This window comes from Macaca fascicularis, chromosome 18 (genome assembly GCF_037993035.2).
Source record: "Macaca fascicularis isolate 582-1 chromosome 18, T2T-MFA8v1.1".
Classification (NCBI taxonomy): Eukaryota; Metazoa; Chordata; class Mammalia; order Primates; family Cercopithecidae; genus Macaca; species Macaca fascicularis.
Window position 1 is genome coordinate 81,096,054 of NC_088392.1, and position 19,267 is coordinate 81,115,320.

At 39.2% G+C, this 19,267-nt stretch overlaps 1 protein-coding gene across 17 annotated transcripts in view; it reads left to right on the plus strand.

Moving 5' to 3' along the window:
• CEP192 (centrosomal protein 192) overlaps nucleotides 1-19,267 on the plus strand; it is a 142,875-nt gene that overhangs the window by 50,726 nt on the left and 72,882 nt on the right. For 14 of the 17 annotated variants that reach the window (XR_012427353.1, XM_065533539.2, XM_074022954.1 and 11 more), the window contains 7 exons: nucleotides 536-600; nucleotides 1,663-1,872; nucleotides 4,500-4,626; nucleotides 5,870-6,000; nucleotides 12,776-13,601; nucleotides 13,685-13,811; nucleotides 17,523-17,694. Coding sequence is in view for 16 of the 17 variants with exons in the window: in XM_065533539.2 (XP_065389611.1) it covers nucleotides 536-600; nucleotides 1,663-1,872; nucleotides 4,500-4,626; nucleotides 5,870-6,000; nucleotides 12,776-13,601; nucleotides 13,685-13,811; nucleotides 17,523-17,694 (1,658 nt within the window). In the remaining variant the exon portion in view is untranslated. The remainder of the gene's footprint in view (nucleotides 1-535; nucleotides 601-1,662; nucleotides 1,873-4,499; nucleotides 4,627-5,869; nucleotides 6,001-12,775; nucleotides 13,602-13,684; nucleotides 13,812-17,522; nucleotides 17,695-19,267) is intronic. The other 3 variants (XM_005587256.5, XM_005587257.5, XM_074022956.1) reach the window with 1 other exon arrangement.

Genomic DNA, 19,267 nt, shown 5'->3' on the forward strand with positions numbered 1-19,267 from the left:
GTGCGTAGGCTGGTGTTCCTTTCCCAGGGGGAACTGAGGTACTCGGCAGGAACCTTGAGGGCAGACATTAGGGGACTCCTAGTCTTTGTCCAGATCGGGGTTTCCTGGGATGGGTGGCAAGCGGGTCCTGGGGCACCCTTGCAGCCATCTTCATGACAAGCTTATAGAGGGCTTATCAGTCTGATGACTCCCGATGAAATTCCACCAGCATTCATGGACGAGTGCCTCAATGCAAGAGTGCCTAACTCTCCAAAGCAAAAATTAATTTTAGAAAGAAAAAGCTTTCATTGTAAAGCCCGTGAGTAAATTGGGGTAAGTTAGTGACACAATCAACTGCAGCAAGGTGTTCTTTAGCAAAAGTTTGACAACCGTAGACTTCAGCATTTAATACAGATGCATCAATCATGAGTGCAAGCTTTTACATACTTGTTACAACTTTATTTCCTTAGTATTTCATTTTCCTAACTTGTGTCTGTATGCTAGTGTTTGTTTAGGTATTAGTGTAATTTATTTATATAAACGTATTCTTTTTAAGCTGAAGCATTTGATTTGATTGCACAAGATGAAGAAGAATTTAATAAAGAGCATCAATTTATACAGGTTTGTAATTATTTGTTTTATCCAAAATTTAAAATTTTTCCTGTATTAATGTAAGTGTAGGCAAAATGTTCATTTCTTTCTGAATATACAGTTAGTATAGAATTTCATATTTTTCTTATGGCTAGACAACTTCTGCTTTTTCCCTCATACTCTAAATTATTAATTGAAGATCATTGACATGCTGAAATATATCTTTAATTCACTTAAAATTGCTTTAATGGCATTAATGGATATTTCCATAGTTTATGTTTATTTTTTGAGACAAAGGCTTGCTGTGTCACCCAGGCTGGAGTGCAGTGGTGATCACAGTTCACTGCAGCCTCAAGCTTTTGGGCTCAAGTGATCCTCCTGCATCAGCCTCCTGTGTAGCTGGGTTTGCAGGCATGTACTACCACACCTAGCTGTTTTTTTATTTTTTATTTTTCGTAGTGATGGAGTCTTGCTACGTTGCCTAGATGGGTCTCGAACTCCTGGGTTCAAGCAATCCTTCCATCTTGGCCTCCCAAAGTGCTAGGATTACAGGTGTGAGCCACTGTGCCGGGCTGTATTTCTATAGTTTTAAAAATACGTTTTAAAGTGAGGCAGTCCTACATCCTGTTTGTTTTTTATGAAGATTCTTATTTATGACAATCTTACTTCAATCTTATTTTGAAGATTCAAAATTTATGACAGTGTTTGATGAAGCAATAGATGAAGATAACATTCTTATTATTTTTCAGATGGGGTCTCGTCATGTTGCTCAGGCTGGTCTTGAACTCCTGGGCTCACACAAGTCTCCCATCTTGGCCTCCCAGGTAGCTGGGATTACAGGAAAGTGCTGTCATGAGCAACTCAAGATCGTGTGTATTATAACTCAAGTGTTCAGAAATACTCATTTTCCTCTACTGCACTTCATTAGCTGTGGTAGCTGATTATGCTTCAGTTTGTCCAATTTTTTTTGTCTAGTTTTTAAAAAATTACTTTTTAAATTTTCTTGGTAAGGCTTTTTTAGTTTTTGTATATTAGGACAACAGAAAAGTGACTTGCTGGGGGAAAGAAACGAAACAATAACTTTCTCCCTAGGAAGAAAACATAGATGCTCATAATGCTTCGGTCGCACTGGGCGATATGTCCTGGGGAGCTACAATTAATCACAGTCTGTTGAGGAAATCACATAGCACATCAGATTTGGATAAAGATGATGCCAGTTATTTACGTCTATCTTTAGGAGAGTTCTTTGCTCAAAGATCTGAAGCGCTTGGTTGCCTTGGTGGTGGTAACAATGTGAAAAGAGTAAGTATGGAATCTGCTGGGAGTACTCACAGTCACCAGATTTCAGATTTTGAGTATTATGATGGCAGAGTGACTTTAAAATGGAGATACAACAGGATGGGACAGAAGAGTGGTAAAAAACTTAGGTTTCATCGTCAGTCAGCCCGTTACTGCAGTTCTAGCTCTGTCTTTTAGCTAGTTCTAGGACATTGAACAGTTTAACTCCTCTGTGCCTTAATTTCCCATTTCTTAATAGCACAATTTTATCGGGCTTTGTAAGATTTAAATGTGATGGTTCAGGTAAAGCATTTAGCGCTAAGCCAACGTGTGGTAAGTATTTAATAGTTGTTCATTGCTATTGTTATTGTTGGTTGGTGTGAAGAATTCTAAAATTGATTTTTAAAAACTATTGTCTAAAGAGATGTTTTGAAATATAGAAGTGTTTTGATGTAATTAAATGTAATGCATGTACAATTAAAAAGACACAAGTTATTCAGGTAGTGATAAGTCCTATAAAGCATGAGTGAGAAGAGGGAGTTACTTTAGCTGTACTGGTCAGGTTGACGTTTGGGGGAGGACATTGAGTTGGCATCTTAGTGATGAAAAGGAGGCAGCAGGCCGGGTACGCTGGCTCACGACTGTAATCCCAGCACTTTGGGAAGCTGAGGTGGGTGGATCACTTGAGGTCAGGAGTTTAAGACCAACCTGGCCAACATGGTGAAACCCGTCTCTACCAAAAATATAAAAAATTAGCCGGATGTGGTGGCGCGTGGCTGTAATCCCAGCTACTCGGGAGGCTGAGGTAGGAGAATCGCTTGAACCCGGGAGGTGGAGAGTTGCAGTGAGTCGAGATCACACCACTGCACTCCAGCCTGGGCAACAGAGTGAGACTCCATCTTTAAAAAAAAAAGTGTTTTTTTTGTAAGAAGAATTAAGACTTCTCCCTCCATTAGTGACCTGGCCTTTGTCTATGTGCAGGCCTGGAGGCAGGAACCAGGGTGGCATATTGGAGGAATGGAAAGCAGGCAGGCAGAGCTGCTCTGAGGAGCAGGGTGGGAGGGTATGAAGGGAGAATGGCAGATGATTCCAAGGGCCAGATCATGAGGGCTCCTAGTAGGAGGGGGTTTTATCTCAGATGAACTAGGGGGAAGTGATTAAGGCTCAGGACAACTTCGTTGTGGTGCTGGCCCATCTCCAAGTGCAGCAGGCTGCCGCCATATGTTAGGTGCCCAGGTAGTGAGAGTCAGCAAAAGACAGAAGAGGGAAAGAAGCAGGCAAATGCTTAGGAAATGGGAGAGACGTGATGAAGGCTGGGGACAAGGATGACCTAGTAGAAGCAGAGAAAAGGGCAGTAATTCAAGATTTATTCTATAGAGTCAAAGAATTTGTTGATAAATTCCACAGAGGGAATTAGGGTTATTGGAGGGAGTGTTTATCAAAACTGGATTTCATTAAGAGTATGATTTTGAAATAATAGACGTAGTGTTAGAAGTCACAGCTGATTCATAGAACTTTGAAATTGAACTGTGGTCTTGCTCAGTGCAGTCAATTGAAAAATGAAAATAAATACTTTAGAAAGGTAGATTTTTCTGCTTGGATTGATTGTGACTTTGAGATTATGACAGAAGTTGAAGAGTAACTGAATTCCTTATTAATGGAATTATAGTAAGGAAAGGTAAGACGGACAGAGCACTGGATCATGAAAAAAAATTGGTCTGTTATTTGGAATTTTTGTTTTGGTATAAGTAATGAAGTTTTATTTGCATTCAAGTTACTGAATCAAGGGAAGAAATTCCCAAGTGGAGACCAGTAAAAAATTGAGTGCATTTAATGAGGTCACATTTTAGTTCTGTCAGGTGACTGCTGTATAAGAAAGCCAAGTGGAAACTGCCTACTCTTTAGCAAGCTCCTTGAATGCGAACCTTCCATACAAGTTGGTAGGAGCGTCCCTAATCCTAATACACATTTTTCAAGGATGTGTTTATTCTATAAAAGAAAGTACATTTGTTGTAATTTCCAGGAAGCAGGAGTTTTTATCTTTTTTCTCATTAATGTGTCACTGATGATTAAACAGTGCCTAACACATAATAGGTGTTCAGTAATAATTATTGGAGGAATGAAGTATCATTTCTGTGTTGTTTTTTTGAGACAGAGTCTACTCTGTTGCCCAGGCTAGAGTGCAGTGGCTTGATCTCAGCTCACCACAACCTCTGGTGCCTCCGCCCCCTGAGTACCTGGGACTACAGGCGCACACCACCATCCCTGGCCAGTCTTTATAGTTTTAATAGAGATCAAGTTTTGCCAAGTTGGCCAGGCTGGTCTTGAACTCGTGGCCTCCCAAAGTGCTAGGATTACAGGTGTGAGCCACTGTGCTCGGCCTCATTTCTGTGTTGTTTTAATTTGAATTTCTTAGTAAGGGCAATTTATTTGACGATATGAGTTCTAATGATTAAAAGGTAGCTAGTATTAAGGAAATGAAAGGTTCTACCTGGACCTTTGAAGGTCTCATCTCTAGTAATTTGAGGTTAAGTGGGAAGAACAGTTTTTTGATGTCATTTAGCTGTGTTACCACTATTAGATAAAATAGTCTGGAATTTCTCAAAGCAGTTGAAAATCAAAAAAATAATTTACATTTAATTATTTTGTAGCCGTCATTTGGCTATTTTATTAGATCACCAGAGAAGACAGAACCTATTGCCTTAATAAGAAAATCCGATGTATCGAGAGGTGATTTGGAAAAAGAAATGGCTCATCTTAACCATGATCTATATTCAGGTAAAGGATTCAAAGAAGGGGCTTTTAGGAATCTTTTTTTTCCTTAAATGTGTAACTTAGGGGTTAAATGTGTGACCATGTTCTTTATGAGTGAAAATGTATATAACACTTTGTAGTTTCTCAGTGTTAGTTATAGATTTGATTCATATGTAACCTCATATATCCTTTTAAATCTAAAGTGGAAACAAGTCAGCCAAAATCTACCTAAATTTGTAAAAACCACAGTAAATAAAATAATTTCAAATGGGCTAATGTTGGCTGTTGAATTATTGAGTTAGTTAATTGTAGATATATTTATTATTTAGGTTGACTTTTAAAGAGATGTTTTGAGATTTAGACGGTGATAATCTATGATAAATTTTTATGATGAATATCTATAATATTTTTAATCCGATGTTCTTGGTCAACTTAGAATTATCAAGCAGCTACTTTTTGTTAGTACAATGTCTTGTGCTACGTATCACCTAAACTTGTATAAGATAAGCTCCATTCCTTAAAGAGCCTGTATTCCAGTAGGGAAGTTGGGATGGGGGGTCCGTGTATACAAAGTCAGCTCATTTTCCATTTCTCTAAAGATGCACTCACTTCTTTCTTTCTTTCCTTCTCTTTTTTTTTTTTGAGACAGTCTGTCTTTTTTTTTTGGAGACAGAGTCTTTCTCTGTCACGCAGTGGCGTGATCTTGGCTCACTGCAATCTGCACCTCCTGGGTCAAGCGATTCTCCCACCTCAGCCTCCCGAGTAGCTGGGATCACAGGCTCATGCCACCACGCCCAGATAATTTTTTGTATTCTTGGTAGAGACAGGGTTTCACCATGGTGGCCAGGCTGGTCTCAAACTCCTCAAGTGATCTGCCCACCTCAGACTCCCAAAGTGCGGGATCACAGGCTTGAGCAATTGCACCCGACCAAGTAGTGCTCAGTTTTAAATTCAACTTATTGTATGTTTGTGAAATGTTTAAAGCTGAAAAATATTAAATGAGTTTATATGTGCATTTGCAAAGGAGATAATAAAATCAACAATCCTCCTTCAAAGTTTGGACTCTGCAGCATTGAGCCAAATTAACTGTGTTGTTGTTCTCTGTCCAAGTGACTATACATTTGAACCGTTTTAGTGAAGGCAGCTGACATCTGGGGTACAAAGACATCTTCCTTGGTTATTAGTCATTTTGCCTGATCCTTATTCCACGGACTGTGTTTGCCAAATAGTGTATACTTATAAGTTGAATATTATATATTTCCTGCAGGAGATTTAAATGAACAGTCCCAGGCACAGCTAAGTGAAGGATCAATTACACTTCAGGTTGAAGCAGTGGAGAGGACTTCACAAGTGGATGAAAATGATGTGACGTTAATGGCTGATAAAGGCAAAACAGAGGTAGCTTAAGCCTTTTGTAAGGAAATCTAAGATTGTATTGTTGTAGTTCTTATATAGGATCAAGACGAGATCACCTGTGAAAAATATGTGCAGTTTAGCATGTTTTCTTTCCTGGCTTCAAATTTCTTGCAAGTGTCCTTTAAATTTTTATTTTGAAGTTTTTGTTGTGATATACACACAGATGAGTTTATAAAACAGATTTGTAGTCAGTGAATGAATGATCACAAGGCATACACTTGTGTACACGTCAGATCAAGAAAGAACATTGCCAACAGCCCAGAAACAAGTTTTTTTGCCGCCTCCAGTTACCTGACCTTTAACCCTGTATTAATTTTATCTGATTCTGAACTTCACATAAAAGAAACCATGTGGCATGTGTTCCTTTTCTTTGACTTTTTTCACCTCACCTTACATTTGTTTAGATGAGTATAATAGAAACTTATTTTTATTACTGTATGGTATTCTGTTATATGAATATTCTGTTGCTTTTATATCCATTTGTGAACATTTGGGATATTTCCACTGCTGGACAATTATAAAACAATGCTCCATGAACAGCCTAGTACCTGGGAAGTGTGCACACATTCATGTGAGTTGTGTGTGTATGTTGTAGGGTTTGCGTAACTTCACTTCAGTGGTTTTGACAGTTTTCCAGAGTGGTTGTACCATATAGATTTGTTCAAGAGTGTGTGCTTCCTGTCACTGCACATCCTCGCCAGCACCTGGCTTTCCTCGTTATTCTGGTGGGTGCACAGTGGGGCCTTCTTGTCTTCATGTGCATTTCTCTGATTACTAAGAAAGCTGGTTCTTGCTCATGTTTGCTGTCATTTGGAGGCTTCTTTTGTGAAGTTCCTGTCCAAGTCTGTTGCTCATTTTTCCAATGGACAGTTTGTTTTATTTGATTTATAGGTGTTCTTTACATTGGATAGGAGCCTTTTGTCAGTTATGAGTGTTCCATGTGTCTTCTCCCAGTCTGTGGCTTGCCTGTTCACGTTTTTAGTGGTATTTTTATTTGTTGATTAGTTCATGCTTTCATTATATCTCTTATGTGTTAACTTTATCATAAATCAAGTTCTATGACATTGTCGGTATATTTCTAGAGTCTCTGTTGTGCTTCTTTGGTCTGTTTGTCTTGTGTCAAGATGACACTTGAATATTGTAGCTTTATTATAATAAGTCTTGCTATCTGGAAGAGTAAATACTCTCCTATTTTTCCTTAAAAGTCTCTTGGCTATTCCTGGCCCTTTACATTTCCGTGTGTGCCTTACAGTCACGTGGTCAGCTTCTACACACCAGCCACTAACCACCAGCAACCCTGTTGGACTTTTTTGGGGATTAAATTTAATTTATGGAACAGTAAAATTGACATCTTTATAATAATGAGTTTTCTAATCCATGAAACTTACATATTACTTCATTTATATGTTTTAATTTCCCTTTGTATTCTGTGAGTTTTGTGCAGATTTTTCACGTCATCTTGTTAGATTTCTTCCCAAGTTGTTGAAACTTTTACTTTTAATTTTTGTAGGTACATAGTAGATGTATAGATTTATGGGGCATACGAGATGTTTTGGTACAGGCATGCAATGCATAATAATCACATCATGGTAAGTGGGTTATCCATCCCCTCGAGCATTTATCCTCTGTGTTATGAGCAATACAATTATATACTCTCAGTTATTTTTAAATGTACAATTATTTTGACCCTGTTGTGCTATCAAATGAAACATTATTTTAGTATTATGTTTCTTAACTTTATTTTCTGTTTGTTTTGGCTAAACAAATACACAATTGTATTTGTTTTTTAAATATACTCACCTTATATCCAGCACATTTACTTATTAACTCTAATTATCAACTCTTTGGATTTCCCATATACATAGTTTTTCATCTGAGAATAGAAGTTTTATTTCTTCATTTTTAATTTTTATACCTTTGTTTCTTTGTCTTGCCTTCCTTGACTGGATGGACCTCAGAACAGTGTTGATGTCATGATGTTGGGTTTCCCTGATTCAGTGGGAACTCTTTTTTGGTATTTCATCTTTCAATTTGATGCATGCTGTAAGGTTTTTGTTTTGTTTTGTTTTAAATTACTGGATCAACAAAGTGGTCTTCTGATCTTTGTTCACTAGTTTTTTGTTCTTTTTTGGTGTCAGATGCTTTTCTGGATCTGTTAAGAAGAACTTGAGCTTGCTCTGTTTTGTTGATGTGATGAATTTTATCAAATGGTTTTTGAATATTAAACTATTCTTTTATACTTGGAATAAACCTCACTAGGATTGTAATGTGTTATCTTTTGATATATCATTGGATTGGGTGTGCTAATAGTTTGCTTAGAATTTTGCATTTTTGTGAGTGAGATGAATGACTTTTCATATAATGTTCTTGTCTGGTTTTGGTTTCAAGGTTTTACTGGTCTCATTTTTTCTGTTTTCAGGAAGAGTTTTTGTAAGGTTGGTGCTTTTTAAAAGATTTTGGTAGAATACATTAGTGAAATCACTTGAGTCTGGTATATTCTTTTTTATGTATTTTTATCTTTTTTTTTTATTTTTTGAGATGGAGTCTTGCTGTGTCGCCCAGGCTGGAGTGCAGTGGTGCGATCTCGACTCACTGCAAGCTCCGCCTCCCAGGTTCATGCCATTCTCCTGCCTCAGCCTCCTGAGTAGCTGGGACTACGGGCACCCACCACCCGCCCGGCTAATTTTTTGTATTTTTAGTAGGACGGAGTTTCACCGTGTTAGCCAGGATGGTCTCCATCTGCTGAACTCGTGATCCACCCACCTCGGCCTCCCAAAGTGCTGGGATTACAGGCGTGAGCCACCACGCCCAGCCGTCTGGTATATTCTTTATCTAATGCCTTTAATTGCAGATTCAATTTTCTTTAATAGTTGTAGTACTATTCTGATGTTTTAATTTTTTTATGTCAGTTTTAGTAAATTGTAGTTTTCTAGAGATTATAAGCTTCCTCTACACTTGAAAATTTATTTTACTGTCATGCTGACCATAATATCCTCTTGTGATTAATATTTTAGGTTGTTAAACTATGTCTCTTTTGTTATTTCTATAATTGACTGTTTTGCCTCTCTTTTTCTTAGTCTCACCAGATACTTTCAGTTTTGTTAATTTGTCAATTTTATTTATTCTCAATTTTGTTTGTCTTTCTATTTCATATTTTCTGGTCTGCATTTATTTCCTTCTGCTTTCTATGGATTTAATGTGTTGTTGTTCTAACTTTTTGAGATGGATGCCTAGTGTGCTTATTTTTCTGCCTTCCTGCTTTTTCAGTGGTGTAAGTGCATTGGATGTGTGTAGATTTTCTAATTTTTGAAATAATTGATTTTAGGCCAAATGTACTGTAGTCAGAGAATGTTTAGTTTTAGACCTTTGAAATTTGTTTAAGTATGATATACAGCTCAGCATTTGTTCAGTTTTTGGAAGTATTTTCTGTACGCTTGTAGGGAATGTCTGTTATGTGACTTAATGTCTGTCTCACTTAGGTGAGATTGATTTAGATCGGGATGCTCAAGCTGCCTGCATTCTTAAAATTATTGTGCTATTCTTTTAAAATCTCCCACCATCATTGTGGGTTTGTTCATTAATCATTAGAGGTATAGCAACATTTGCTTTAAACATTTGAAGCTGTATTTTTAGGTGCATACAAATTGCGCATAAAATTTGTTGCATTAAATTCTTCATAAAATTGTTTTGGTGCATAAAAATTGTTGTTGCTGACAAATCAAATCCTTTATTGAGCATGTCTTCCTCCTAAATCTAGTCTGAGATTAACAATGTCAATACCAGCTTTCTTTGGTTAGTGTTAGCATGTTATATTTTTTGCCATTATTTTACTTTTAATCTTTCTGTGTCCTTATATTTCAGATGTTATAGGGACGTACTGTTGGATTTGTTTTTCAACCAGTCTGGCAGTCTGTATTAGGCTGTTACTTGCATTGCTATCAAGAAATACCTGAGACTGGGTAATTTATAAAGAAAAGAGATTTAACTGGCCCATCGTTCTGTGGGCTGTATAGGAAGTGTGGTGTGGGCGTCTGCTTGGCTTCTGAGGAGGCCTCTGAAAGCTTGCAGTCATGGCAGAAGGTGAAGCGGGAGCAGGCACGTCACGTGGCCAAAGCAGGGATGGGGAAGGTGCCACACACTTTAAACAAGCAGGTCTTAGGATAGCTCATTGACTACCGCAAGATAACACCAAGCCATGAGGGGTCCACCGCCATGACCCAGACACCTCCCACTTGGCCTCACCTCCGACACTGGGGATTACATCTCAACATGAGATTTGGAGGGGCATCCAAACTATATCACTGTGTTTCTACTTACACTTAATGGAATTTCCAATACATGGGGGTTTGAATCTGCTCACTTTATTTGCTTTTTATTTGGTTCGCCTAGACTTTGTTCTTTTTCTTCTGGCATTCTTTGAGATCGTTTAAGAGTTTTATATGATTCCAATTTTCTCCTCTGTTGATTTGGTAATTATATATATTTATATTATTTTAATGATTACCCAAATAATTATAACCTGTCTCTTGGCTTACTGATGTTTAGTAAAAATTCTTTGTTTTCTTTTAAATGTCTTACTTGGCATTCCAGGCATCACAAAATACTCAATTTACTCCATACTTAAAAAGCTTTTCTTGTATTATGTTTTATTTCTATACTTAACCCAGTAAGATATGATGATGGTTTATAAATAACCAATATTTCTAATGTTTCATCTGAGATTAGTTTTCTTCTTAAAGAATATCCTTACTTTTTTTTTTTTTTTGTAAGGGACTGCTGATAATGAATTTTGTTTGTTGTCTCTCTGAAATGTCTTTATCTCCCTGTTACTCTTGCTGTGTATTTTTGCTTGCTATAGAATTGTTAGGAGCAACTTTTAGCACTTTGAATGTATTTTTTCATGTCATTTCATTTTAAAAGTTGGCTGTTGGTCTTTTGTTATTTTTCTCTTTGGTTTTTATCCATCTTACTGTGATGTGCTTGGGTAGCTTTTGTTTTACCCTACAGTTTAGAGGAAAAATCTTTGAAATAATTTGAGGCTAAGGGAGATGATATCTTCCAGACTGGATTTATGTCTGCTTCTGACAGGGAGCAAGGAACACTAGCAATTGCAGATCACTTTCATTCATTTATTGGAATCAAGCTGATTGGAGCTGAGCCTCATCCTTATGAGAACCAGTCAGATGCTGATTTACCTTTATGGCTGGAGTGTATCTCTTTGTCGTCTCATCCCAAAGCATGGATGTTTTACTGTGGTATCTTTCTCTCCCTCAAACATATACACACGTGCACCTTCTAATCCCCCAGTGGGGGGATTGGCAGACTCAGTTTTTTATACCTGCATTCCCACAAGAACAACTTTGCTTAGCCTTTTCTTGAAGCAGCAGATACGCTTAGGGAACAGCATCCCCAGTGTTGGGCTTACCTCTCTGGGTTGCTTTCTTCTCTTAGATTTTGGCCCCATAAATTTACACGGCTTTTTAAGCTCGCTAGTCCTTTCAAAGATAAGTTTTTGCATATGCTATTCAGTTCTAATTGTTCCTAGCAAGAGGTTGGTTTGCTTTACTTAGTCTGCTATTACTGGAGGCAGAGGTCTTAATTATTTTTGTTGTTGTTGTTAAATAGTTTATGTTTCTTAACTGTTGGGCCCATTTCAGTTTTTTACTCAGGGTTCCTATTTATGTCTTGCTTATCAATAATTCTAACAGTTGAATGAAATTACCAAGAATTATACTTGTCGTCACAATGACTCAGTGGCTTTTCAATCTCAATATCTTAAGTTTTTGGTTTTAAATTATTATCTGATTCAATTTTACCATGTCTTTCATTCCTGATGATTTTTTAAAAACAAAGGTAATCAATTTGATAAATAACCTGGTACTATATAATTAAAGTTGATGGCAGCTGTCTTTTTCATTAGGATATTTAGCTGGTATGCCCTTAATTTTTTTGTTGCCATTAAATCCTACATCGTGGTTATAAAGATCAAATTAGTACAGTAGCCCCCTCTTTTCCACAGTTTTGCCTTCTGCAGTTTTGGTTACCCGTGGTCAACTGTGGTGCAGAAATATTCAGTGGAAAAGTCCAGAAATAGTTTGTAAGTTTTAAATTATATGTCATTCTTAGTAGCATGATGAAATCTTCCCACCAACTTGCTCCATCCTGGTAGGATGTGAGTCTTTCTTTTGTCCAGCTTCTCTACCTGTATTCACTTGTTGCCTGTTAGTCACTTAGTAGTGTTTGGTGATCGGATCAACTCTAGTGATATTGCAGTGCTTGTGTTAAAGTCACTCTTATTTCATATGGCCCTAAAGTGCAAGAGTAGTGTTGCCTGCAATTTGGATACACCAAAGAGAAGCTGTCAGGTGCTTCCTTCAAGTGAAAAGGTGAAGGTTCTCGACTTAATAAGGAAAGAAAAAAAAATGCTGAAGTTGCTGAGACCTATGGTAAGAATGATCTTCTTTATGTGAAATTACAAAGAAGGATAGAGAAATTCATGCTTTGCACTCCAGACTTCAAACGTTCCAACCACAGTGAGTGAGAAGTGCTTAGTTAAGATGGAAAAGGCATTACATTTGTGGGTGGAAGGTAGGAACAGAAACATGCTCTGATTTACGGCAGTTGGATTTGGTACTATCTGAGGTTTCAGGTATCCACTTGGAGGTCTTGAAATGCGTCTCCCAACGATAATGGGGGACTAATGAATGTTCATGAAACTGGGGTAAATTGATCTGATGTTTAATTTTCTCACTTCTAGGACACTTTCTTTATGAGCAACACACCCCAAAGATACAAAGACAAGCTACCAGACAGTGGCGATTCTGTGCTTAGGATCAGCACCATTGCGTCAGCCATTGCAGAGGCATCAGTTAATACGGATCCTTCCCAACTTGCTGCTATGATCAAGGCACTTTCAAATAAAACCAGAGACAAGACTTTTCAGGAAGATGAGAAACAGAAGGACTGTTCTCACGTGTGTCATTTCTTAGCTTATGATTTAGAAAAAAGTAATGGATCCAATGTGTTTGATATGGAGAAGTACCTTAAAAAAACTGAAGTTAGTAGATATGAAAGTGCATTGGAAAACTTTTCAAGGACTGGTATGTCTGATACTTGGGATTTATCTTTGCCCAAAGAACACATTACTCAAGACATTCATACAGTAGACTTAAGTGCTACTAGTGTAAGTGTGAGGGAACCAGAAGAAAACACAGCAGCTATTGTTTATGTTGAAAATGGAGAGAGTGAGAGTCAAGAGTCATCTAGAACCGTAAACTCTTCAAATTCAGTTACAAATGTGAGAGAGAATAGCAGTGCAGTAGTTGACGTGAAGACACGTTCCATTGACGACAAATTACAAGATGTTGGTAACAATGAAAAAACTACCTCAGTTTCCACTCCATCTGATAGTTATTCATCAATGAGGAACTCCAGAATAACATCCCTTTGTCTGTTAAAAGAGTGTGAAGAAATACGAGATAGTAGAGAAAATCAGAGGCAAAATGAGTGTGTCAGTGAAATAAGCAACAGTGAGAAGCATGTGACTTTTAAAAACCATTGCATAGTCTCACCTAAAAATAGTGGTAAGTGTCTGAGTTGTTGGTCACATTCATAAAATTACAAAGTTTATTTTCTCTTCTCACTGGAAAATACCCCTTTCTGATAGATTTGAAAAATCTCTCTCCTGAGCATGGTGGACGTGGCTCAGAGGATGAGCAGGAGAGCTTCAGACCTTCCACATCACCACTGAGTCATTCTTCTCCCAGTGAAATTTCCGGAACAAGTTCATCAGGGTGAGTGTGTACCTTCTTTTTAAAAAAATAAAAATAAAAATTTGTGCTCAGCATAGGAAATTGGGGAAAAAATGTGTAAAGAAGAAAAATTACTCATCTATGCATTCATCTCTCAAAGGTAACTCTTGTAAGCTGTGAATTTCTTTCTATTTTTCTATGCAAATTTTTGTATACTGCTTTTTCTTTTACTCATTATAACAATCATTCTCTGAATTTAAAAGAAAACTAGTAATGTTACAGACTACCTAATGGATCTGTCGTGGTTCATTTGATGCTTCTGGTGAATACTTTATATCTTAACTTTTGCTATCTAAATGATATTGCTATCTAAATGAATAACTTTGTTTATAAAATTTTAATTTTATGAATGTCTTTTGTGGCTTTATAAAAGATCTTTTATGTGTTTATTGAAAGAGTATAATAAATGGAAAAATTTGCCTAACCAGCAAAATTATCAAATATGTTAAATATAGTTTTGATTTGTTTCAAAATATCGGATTTCAAAGATACCTATTAGCTGTTTCCCAAGGTGCCGTTAAAGTTTTTCATGTTCATCTGAAGCGACATGGTATGGTTCAGCTGGTGCTAAATGTCAGTGGAAAGCTGAGTTCTTTCTGTGACTCCTTATGGATGCCTCAGTTTGAAACACTTTCATATACACAGTCACTTCTTATGTAATAGTTGATTGCCTTTTTTTTTTTTTTCTTTTGAGATGGAGCCTCACTCTGTGGGCCAGGCTGGAGTACGTTGGTACAATCTTGGCTCACTACAACCCCTGCCTCCCGGGTTCAAGCAATTCTCCTGCCTCGGTCTCCCGAGTAGCTGGAACCACAGGCACATGCCGCCTTGCCTGGCTAATTTTTATATTTTTAATAAGAGATGGGGTTTCACCATGTTGGCCAGGCTGGTTTTGAACTCCTGACCTCAGGTAATCCACCTGCCTCAGCCTCCCAAAGTGCTGGGATTACAGGCATGAGCAACTGTGCTCGACCTGCATATTTTAACAGATTTATTACTAGTCATCCAGCCCAAAGCAAATTTGAAGATGATCTGGCTGTGATACGGTGTAGTATGTTTACAATCTTTGGCTTACACGTTCTTCCCTTATGTTTCTTACCGGTATTGCTTTACTCTCCCTATGGAAGACTAGAGGGATATCTGAGACTAGCCTGATTCTTTTTGGCTTTGAATTGACTTGATGTTTTTGCAAGTTTTTGCCAAAATTCTTTATTTTTCAAGTCTAATAATTGTATTAGGCTATATGTCTGTGTTGATTCTTCGTTGTTACTTTGCTCTATCATCATACAGTATACCCTTTCAGTATGTCTCCCCTTTTATTTTGCATGTGTTCTTGCAGTTCACTTTTCATTATTTTAGGTAATTTCACCTAAATGCATTTGTTCTTGTTAAGCAAAGGAGTCAAATGAATACAACACATCATCCAGTGACTCAGAACATTTTCCGTGCTATATCATGCTGTGTGTATGTGTTTGTGTGTGTGTGCGTGCGTTTGTGCGGGTGTGCATGTGGATACAGAAACCCATGTAGGTGCATGTCATGGGGGAGCTAGAGAAGGCCTGAAGCAGTTTGGTAGGTAATACTTTGTTGCCATTGGTTAGAAATTTACTAACTGGTATTTTGACAATACCGTCTTGATTTGGGACTTTTTACTTTTATTTTTATTTTTATTTTTATGAGACAGAGTCTTGCTCTGTGCCCAGACTGGAGTACAGTGGTGCAATCTCGGCTCACTGCAAGCTCTGCCTCCCGGTTCACGCCATTCTCCTGCCTCAGCCTCCTGAGTAGCTGGGACTACAGGCGCCTGCCACCACGCCTGGGTAGTTATTTATTTATTTATTGTTATTATTTTTTTGAGACAGAGTCTCACAGTCTCGCCCAGGCTGGAGTGCAGTAACGCGATCTCGGCTCACTGCAAGCTCCACCTCCTGGGTTCATACCGTTCTCCTGCCTCAGCCTCCCGAGGAGCTGGGATTACAGGCGCCCGCCACCAAGCCCAGCTAATTTTTTTGTATTTTTAGTAGAGGTGGGTTCACCATGTTAGCCAGGATAGTCTCAATCTCCTGACCTCGTGATCTGCTTGCCTTGGCCTCCCAAAGTGCTGGGATTACAGGCGTGAGCCACTGCGCCCAGCCCACACCTGGCTAATTTTTTGTATTTTTAGTAGAGATGGGGTTTAACCATGTTAGATAGGATGGTCTCGATCTCCTGACCTCGTGATCCACCTGCCTCGGCCTCTCAAAGTGCTGGGATTACAGACATGAGCCATGATACCTGGCCAATTTGGAATTTTTTAAAAGTTCAGAATTCAAATTTGAATTTTCCATGTGCGTCCATTGCCTAGCTGAGTATTCTGAACTTTGTACAAAGAAGAAAGATGGTGGAATCCAGTCAAGTGAAGGGCTGAATTCAAGCTAACCAGCAGAGCATAGGTGTGGAGACTGTTTCCAAAGGTGGCTTGACGCTTATTTCCTATCCCCTGTGCTCTTTTGCACTGTGACTGTGCCGCTTTCCCTCAAGAGGTGCAGTCCGTTTGCCACTCCTTGCGTCTCGGCTGGCAGCCCTGTGAAAGATGCTAATGGACAGAATGATGAGGAAGTGACTCTGGTGTGTTTGCAGATAGATGTAAGACTCTCTGTTTGTCGCTTTCTGATCTTTTCATTTCACGTTGTATAGCAGGGACATCTTCCAGAAGCAAGGCTGGAACAGCATGCTTTTGAATGGCTGCATAGTGTTGTGTTGCATGTTTGTGCTCTAATTTCTGTAGCTCACTTCCTCCTGGGGAATCGGATCTAAGATTTCCCACTTATTGTCCACAGTGATGTGATGACATGTCCTTTTTGTGAAGTCTTTATATTTATCATTAATTTTTTTTCTCAGGATAAATTCCTAGATGTAGAATATCTTGAGTCAAGAGGCCTTTGATATATACTGCTTAACTGCTCAACTGAAAGTTGTACCACTTGATAGTCCCACAGTGGTGTGTGACTGTTCCCATTTCTTTGCATTTATCTGCATGATTTTTTTTTTCCTCTTTGCTCGTTGAGGGTTGGAATTCTTCTGTTCATTTCTCTGTATGAGATACTTAGTAAATTTTTATTTTTTTTATTTTATTTTATTTATTTATTTATTTATTTTTTTTTTTTGAGACAGAGTCTCGCTCTGTCGCCCAGGCTGGAGTGCAGTGGCCGGATCTCAGCTCACTGCAAGCTCCGCCTCCCGGGTTCACGCCATTCTCCTGCCTCAGCCTCCCGAGTAACTGGGACTACAGGCGCCCGCCACCTCGCCCGGCTAGTTTTTTGTATTTTTTTGGTAGAGACGGGGTTTCACTGTGTTAGCCAGGATGGTCTCAATCTCCTGACCTCGTGATCCGCCCGCCTCGGCCTCCCTAAGTGCTGGGATTACAGGCGTGAGCCACCGCGCCCGGCCAGTAAATTTTTATAGAATGAATAGCTAACGTTGCTGTGTGTCTTTCTATGGTATTTATTAATGAAAATGCCACAATACAGTTACAGTTGCTTAACAGAGGCTTCATTCAATGGGAATATTTTTTATAGTTTTAGATAATTAAGTGTAAACCTTGAATTAGAGGTAGTTATTTGCAAGATTATAGGCTCATAGGAATGGTTTTTTGCTTATGTAGATAGTTGAAGGACTGGAGAACTGCAGGTGTGAGCTCCTCTTCTCTTTCAGGTGTGCGTTAGAGTCCTTTGATTCAGCAGCTCAGCAGCAGCAGCCTCCCTGTAAGCAGGAGTTGTCTCCCTTGGCGTGCTCGCCTGCTGGGGTGAGCAGGCTGACGTATGTGTCTGAACCAGAGAGCTCCTGTCCTGCCACAACCACAGATGATGCCCTGGAGGACCGCAAGGTGGGCAGCCACTTGGATTATTTATTACTAAGGCTTTCAACTCTTAAAAGTGTTACAGATGTTTGATTCAGACAACAGTTCAAGCCTATATAACTTCTGTGTTGCTCTTTTACCTTTAAAATGATTTTTGTATTCGTGTGCACATATTAAATCCCTACTCATGCTAGTAGGCACAGAGGTACAAACATTTTAGGATCTGCCCTGGAAGAGCTCTGTCTGGTGAGGCACACTGTGTGATGAAGTGCGTCATGCTGCGCGTGTACTATGGGGACCAGAAGGTGGTGGTTGGAAGTCTCACTGCCTTTGCTTCAGCAAAGGTTTCTGCAGGGATAAGTACACTGAAGCCACACTTTGCCTGACTGCTAGGAGTTAGGCAACAGGGAAGCAGAGTTAACACATGGGGAGGTGGAAAGCTGTAAGATGCAAACTGATCTGAGGCACTCCGGGAAGTTTAGAACAGCCACAGTGAATCATGTCAATGGGGACAAGTGGATGAGGCTGGAAGAGGGGGGACCAAACTGGGAAGGGTGCTGGGTTTAAAACATGGGAGTTTGAAGGCTTTTAAGCAGGTCACTGTCATGATCTGTTTTGATTTCATTTTGTTTGTGTATTTTTTAGAGATGATCTCGCTCTGTCACCCAGGCTGGAGTATGGTGGCACGATCACAGCTCACTACAGCCTAGGACTCCTGGTCTCAAGTGATCCTCCTGCCTCAGCCTCCCAAGTAGCTGGGACTACAGGTGTGCACTGCCACACCTGGCTAATTTTTCATTTTTTTTGTAGAGACAGTGTCTTGCCATGTTGCTCAGGCTGGTCTTGTACTCCTGGGCTCAGGTGTTCCTTCTGCCTTGACCTCTCAAGTAGCTGGGACTACAGGTGCCTACCACCACACCTGGCTAATTAAAAAAATTTTTTTAGAGGTGGGGTCTTGCTGTGTTGCCAGAGCTGGTCTTGAACTCCTGGCCTCAAGCGGTCTTCCTGACTTGGCCTCCCAAAGTGGTGGGATTACAGGCATGAGCCACCAAGCCCAGGCTGGTTTGATTTTTTAAAAGCTCACTCCAACAGCTGTGAGGAAGGAGGGACCAGTAGGAGCAAAATTAAAATCGGAGATTTGACACGAGACCACTGTAGTGGTTTAGGCAAGAGACAGTGGATGCTTGGGCCAAGACAGTAACAGTGGGGATAGAATAGAAGAAGAGCAGAGAGAGTTATGTGGGAGAAGCTAGTGTTACCTGTTGTTGTGTGTGGAATTGTTCAGTTTTTTAATGAGCGGACTGACTGCTGTGGGTATGCTGCGTAGTCTTCCTCCACCAAGCTGCTGGAGAGTTACTGAATACACAGCACAGTGTTAGGGCGTTACACCCCTTCCTTTGAAAGCTGTCTTTTTCATGTTGTTGTTAGATACTGAGTCTGCGTGTTCTTAGCGTAGTGGTTGAGAGCTGGGTTATGGTGTCAGATAACTTATCTTCTGCTGCCTCCTCAGACAGATTACTAAACCTCCCTCAACCTGTTTCTTCATCTGTAAGGAGGAATAGTATGTGAGGGCAGTGCTTGTCACCTAGTAAGTCACCAC